Source organism: Nomascus leucogenys, chromosome X (genome assembly GCF_006542625.1).
Source record: "Nomascus leucogenys isolate Asia chromosome X, Asia_NLE_v1, whole genome shotgun sequence".
NCBI lineage: Eukaryota > Metazoa > Chordata > Mammalia > Primates > Hylobatidae > Nomascus > Nomascus leucogenys.
In genome coordinates, this window is record NC_044406.1 from 48,675,124 (window position 1) to 48,681,237 (window position 6,114).

The 6,114-nt window shown below is 39.6% G+C and overlaps 1 protein-coding gene across 1 annotated transcript; it reads left to right on the top strand.

Moving 5' to 3' along the window:
• The first annotated feature begins 4,680 nt into the window (after positions 1 to 4,680).
• On the top strand, positions 4,681 to 5,556 carry PPP1R2C (PPP1R2C family member C). Its single transcript, XM_003271019.3, has one exon. The coding sequence runs from the start codon at positions 4,843 to 4,845 to the stop codon at positions 5,449 to 5,451; it is 609 nt and encodes a 202-aa protein (XP_003271067.1). The 5' UTR covers positions 4,681 to 4,842; the 3' UTR covers positions 5,452 to 5,556.
• Positions 5,557 to 6,114: the final 558 nt, after the last annotated feature.

A 6,114-nucleotide genomic window follows, 5' to 3' on the forward strand; every position in this document is an offset into this window, starting at 1 on the left:
CAAAGAAAAATCTTTTACAATAATTTAAGAAAACTTTGTCCTTTTAACAGAGCAGAAACCAAATTATAGATTTGGATTAGTACATTATTGAGCTTAAAAAAATCCTTATAAAAATATTAGCATCTTGACTACACATAAAATTCCTTTTCCACAACTTCTACAACTTTTAAAAAACACGTATTTAGCTTCAGTCCTACTCTTTTCCCCTTTCTCATTTTGAACAATCACTCATCTTACTTTAGGACAAAATGACTCTTTTTTCCTTAATGAAAACGCATTTTTCATATTTTATACACTTTATTAAAAATGTAACCTACTACCCTTGTATATTTTGCACACAAAGTTGTTTCCCTGCAGTCTTATTATTTCCAGTGCTGTTAATTATATATATAGATAGATAGATAATATTTTTTAGCCATCATTCACATTTCTTTTACAGAAAAAAACTGGGAAGTGGACAATTGTGAAGTCTGTCACATACCAGGATTCTGTATGAGCATATTAGCAAATTTTATGAATATACCCTCCCACATTTCTTACAGGCATGGGCTATTTTTTTATAATACAATTTTTCATGTTTATTAAGAGGCCCGAATATATTTTAGCCTCTCTATTCCATGTGAAAATAAGAACCCAAAAGTTTATAGACATAAACTTAGATTTAGTAGTGTTTTAATAGTTTATCTTGCTTAGAAATGATCTAGTTATTTAATTAATATCTATTACCTAATTTAACTTAGGATAACTCTTAAGGTTTCACATCACCAAATATTTGGAAACTGTTTTTAGGTTATAATAGTTATAACATCATACAAGGCTAAAACATCACTTCAAGTTATTTTTCTGTTAACTAATTTTATAGCATGTGCATGTTAGGCAAGCATCAACAAAACAAAAACCGAAAAATGTTAAATACATGGGATTTTGTTTAACTGCTCTGCTTGATATGCATGAAGTGATGGATACTGCACTTCTCCATTCATTCTTAGGTTAAATTTATAATTTTTATAACTTTAAATATTTAGTAGAGATAACATACTGCTAAACCCAGGTAGAATAAATATGTATGCTCATCTTATATTTAATGCTGATAACTCAGAGGACATACCCTTTTTTAATTAAACCAACAATATTAAAGTAATCTTATTTCCCAAAGATTTACCCAAGTCATATAAAATTGAAAACCATTTGAGTTAGTTCCTATATTTCTGGGAGTTTTACGAATATTTAGTTTATATGTCTCATTTATCTTGTAAGCCAATTTGAATGGAACTCCTCCTTTGAGGGATTTTATAAATTAATTTGGTGATACCATCTGGAAGTAGGGAAATGTCATTTATGTAATATGCATGCATACATACAAGCATATATAAACATACAGATGCAAAGAGAGATCTTACAGCTTTTATTCTAAAATTTTAGCCATGAATCAGGCAACACAGTAATACAAAACTCACTGGTTTATCTCCACTTATATTTTTATCTGAATTGTGTTTCTGACAAAAATGGGACAAATTGAGGTTACCTACTGAATAAGAGCTAAAGATTAGGGAAAATAGCTAATGCATGCTGGGCTTAATACCTAGGTGACGGGTTGATAGGTGCAGCAAACCACCATGGCACATGTTTCCCTATGTAACAAACCTGCACATTTTGCACATGTATCCCAGAACTTAAAAAAAACAATAAAAAAGAAAGTTAAAAAAGAATATGATAAAGTATCAGTTATAAAATATGTAATTGTTTTAAGAAAGAACATGTTAAAAGGAATAAATAAAATGTAAATGGCTGAAGAAAAAAAAGAGCTAAAGCTTTTTATGAAGTTTTTGTGGAGACCTCTAAAGACCTCCAAGATTTTCTTTTTCCTGATATGTAATCCTATAAAGGCTGAAGACTAAATTTGAGATCAGGGACTGAGGGCACGTCAAGCAGATGTCTAGATGATTCCAGAGTCCATCTGAGTAGATAAAATATCCAGTCTGTTTCTAATTAGCCTTTTTTTTTTTCAGCCTCAGATAGTGGCTTTCAGGTATCTCTGAGTCCCTTGAGTGGCCCTGATGTGAGTGGGAGGATTAAAGTTCAAATGACTGAGGGAGTTGAGCTGGAGCGAGAAGGAAAATGTCTAGCAGGGGTGGACAGAGAAGTGGAGCAGGCAGGGGTCTGAGGGGAACATATCAAAGAATTCAAGGGAGCCGAAGGGAGGATTGAAGGTGGTAAGAGGAAGAAGCAATGGGAAGGAAGAGACCATAGAGGAGCCAGTTTGAGGAGATCTCAAGTTCCTCAAAGAGGCCACTGGAGTTCCAAATAATCCTCAGCAAAATCATGCCAATAAGAAAGGAAGGAGACAGAGCTGGCCTCAGCAGGGGTTCAAGAGGAGGAGTTTCAGACAACTAAACAATTTCTATAAAGAGAGGCCTCACAAAGAGCCAGAAAAAATAAAATTTCCAGCCCAGTAGTTGTGGAGTGGATCCTCACTTGAAACAAAAGAGTCAGGAAAATATTCCAGGCCAGGGAGCCAGGAAGTAATTAAATAAGGGTGGCAGACAGGAAGAATTTTCTAGCCAGGACCAGGCCCAGGAATCAGAGAATATATATAACTCCACTCCAAACAAAGAGCCAGGAGGAAAGACTTCCAGCCCAACAGGTGCCTTCTTTCTCTCTTTCTTTTTCTTTTTCTTTTTTTGAGACAGGGTCTCATTCTGTCACCCAGGCTGGAGTGCAGGAAGCTCAGGTGCCTTTCATAAAAAGCCTCAGACTCTAACCCAGCTTCAGAGAGTATACTCAGAATCATAAGAATCAAAATGTATCCTCACCATGCTTCAACAGACTGCCATCTGGAGCACTGGCTCAAGAGTTGGGCTTACCAATGGATTCCTGATCAGTCAGCCAAGAGTGAAGACAAAGGTTTCAAAGGTGCGTACTTCAGGTTCTGGGTGAGAGCTCCAGGGGTCCAGTGGTGAATCTGATCTCATCTGAGTCACAGCCAACATAACTGTTAAAAAAATTATTCATGACACTTGTTAAAGATGGTAAGAAAGACTATTCCATGGAGGACTATCACAGTAGGTACATGGACCACTGCAATGGGGTCCGTGTAGGGGAATAAAATTGGCATTGACTCCCACTCCAACAAGAATAGGTAAAGGGCAGGATGCAGACTCAGTGAATGGAAAATTACTGAAAGGAAACATCAGGGCTAAGGGGAATTCTTGCTAGACTGACCCAACAGGGTGACAAGATATCTAGTGTGGGGCATGAGGAATTTGATCAGCTACTCAGGGAAGTCAGATATCAGTGGTGGGGAATTTTCACTAAATTAACTTAGTAGGATTCTTGCTCAAACTGGATTCTACAAGCCCAAGTTTAGGCCTAGTCGAGCAGAGGGCTTAGAGGAGCCTGATTAAAGTTTGGTCAAAGGAGAGAATCTTTGTCACTTCCTTTTACTTTTGATGTTTGTCATCTAGTGTACACAGATAAGAAATTACAAATGACTCAAAATGCTGTCACAGAGAATAAGAGACACCATGAAAGCAAAGAGAGGTCTATTTGCTGTTGGGGGTTAGGAAATGGCCTCTGAAAGTCAATGATGATTGAACTGAAATCTGAAAGGGCACTCCAGGCTGCACGAAGAACCTGGAGAAAAAAAAAAAAACCTCTTGGACAGGAAGGTTCATGAATGCTCCCATAATTGGAAGATCAGAATAGAAAGCTGGAGGTAGAGTGGGAAGAATTTAAGGGGAGAAGGCTCCAGATAGACACCTGAGTAAACTGAGCAGATCATAACAGCTGTTTTCAGCCTCTTCTGAATTTGGGTCTTTATGTCAAGAACAGTGGGCAGCCGTTGAAGGGTTTGAAAGAGATATGAAGAAGATCTGATGGGTGTTTTGAGGGTGGATAATAGATTGGACAGCAGAAGGAGGAGATACTGGGGACCCAGTTCAATGACTGTGAGTGAAGTTGCCATAAGAGAAAATGGTGATTTGAAACAGAGTGGTGGCAGAAGAGATCAAATGAGCCTCTTGAAATATTTAGGTCACATCCGAGGGCTAGATTGGAGAATGGGCAACATGAAGGGACTGAGGAGGACACGCAGATTCGCAGCTGATATAATTAGCTCTATGTTGGGGTCATTTACCAAGACAGGGAGAAGAGAGGAGGACCAAGGTATGCGTGGTGGAGGGAGAGTGTGGATGGACACAGGAGGGAGGAGCAGAAGGTCATCACCTTCTAGCTGAGGCCTCTCATCTTTCCAACCAAAGTCGTGGCTTTCAAAGTTTTGACAGTGACCCACAATGAGAAATATTTTACATAGTTTTCCTGTGGGCAGACAGGGTGTATAGAAGTTTCTAAAACAATGCTTCCCCTTTCCATGTACAACCAAAGGGTATTTCCTACCTTATTTTCCGTTAAAAGAGAAAAAAAAATGACGTTAGCATGGGCCACGAGGCAGTAACGTCAGCCGTAAAGCCAGCGGCAACGGCAAAAGCAACGGCAGCTGTAACGGTAGCGTAACGTCAGCCGTAAAGCCAGCTGCAACGGCAAAAGCAACGGCAGCTGTAACGGTAGCGGTGACGTCAGCGGTAACGGCAACGGTGACTGCGAAGGTAGCGGTAACCAGAGTTGTAACCGTAGCGGTAACCGTAGCGGTAACCACGGCAGCGGTGGCGGAGGCGGCGACCATCGTGACGTCATACGCAGCGCCCTTTGTGACACCAGGGCCCTGGTGCTTTAACTAGGGCGTTGGGACCTGTTGCCCAGACAGACCGCGCTGCAGTTTCAGACTGGAGGGCGGCGGACGGCTGCTCAGCGGCCCAACTCTCTCGCAGCCCTTCTCTCCGCGAAATGTCGGCCTCCACCTCCTCGCACCGGCCCATTAAGGGGATCCTGAAAAACAAAAGCTTGTCGGGGTCCTCGGTGGCGACTTCCGGTCAGCAGTCTGGAGGGAATATTCAAGATGTGAAGAGAAAGAAATCCCAAAAGTGGGATGAATCAAGCATCCTTGCGACATACCGCGCAACGTACAGAGATTACGATTTAATGAAGGCAAATGAGCCCGGCACTTCCTACATGAGTGTGCAAGATAATGAGGAAGATTCAGTGCGCGATGTCGAAGGAGAAGATTCAGTGCGTGGTGTCGAAGGAAAGGAAGCCACCGATGCTTCGGACCACAGCTGTGAGGTGGAGGAGCAAGAGAGCAGCGAGGCCTACATGAAGAAAATCCTCCTCCACAAACAGGAGAAAAAGCGGCAGTTCGAAATGAGAAGAAGGCTTCACTACAACGAAGAATTGAACATCAAATTAGCTAGACAATTAATGTGGAAAGACCTACAAAGTGAAGACGATGAAAATGAAGAAATGCCACAAGCCACGAACGAAGAAAAGACTGCTGCAGAAGAATCAGAGGAAGCTCCTCTGACCGGTGGACTGCAAACCCAGTCATGCGACCCTTAGAAGATGCCTGCTTCACTCTTGCAATTGTTTGTGCATATGCGATGCTTAGAAGAGATCTGCTTCACCCTTGCAATTGTTTGTGAAATACAAACCTTGTTACTGTAATACACTGCTTCTTGTTTTCTGTAGCGCATGCGTCGAGTACTAAATTACTTAGTTAAATTGTAATGCAGAATTAAATGGTAATCTTAGAGAGTAATAGATTAAGTGGGAAATGTCTGCTTGATGTTATTGTAATTATTTAACACAAATACAGATCCTGATATTGCTTTTAATTTTATAAAGCCATATTCCTTTTATAAAACCATGGGTTAATGTATATATTCTATAGCTTTTTAATATGTTAAAGACTTGAAAGGGGACTAATTTATATTCACTTCTAGTTATACTAACTTTTGTAGAAAAGGTTTTGTTAAAAATGCAAAACATAATTGTTAAAGTAGATTATCTAGGCTGATAAATATTCAGGCTGAAAAACACTTTAGGGTGATTTGCTGTTTAATTGAGAGGGAATATATTATAAGAGTTGTTGTTGAATTTTCTTATAGTAACTTCACAATTTCTCTTAATTTTCTTTGTTTTTACAAGGAAATGACAACTTTTTCTCATCAAAAATAGCCATTTTTCATGCATTATCAGGTTAAAATTGCACCAATGTCTGTT

Excerpts from the sequence above, each read along its gene's own strand:
- PPP1R2C (XM_003271019.3), top strand. The coding sequence starts at position 4,843 with ATGTCGGCCTCCACCTCCTCGCACCGGCCCATTAAGGGGATCCTGAAA.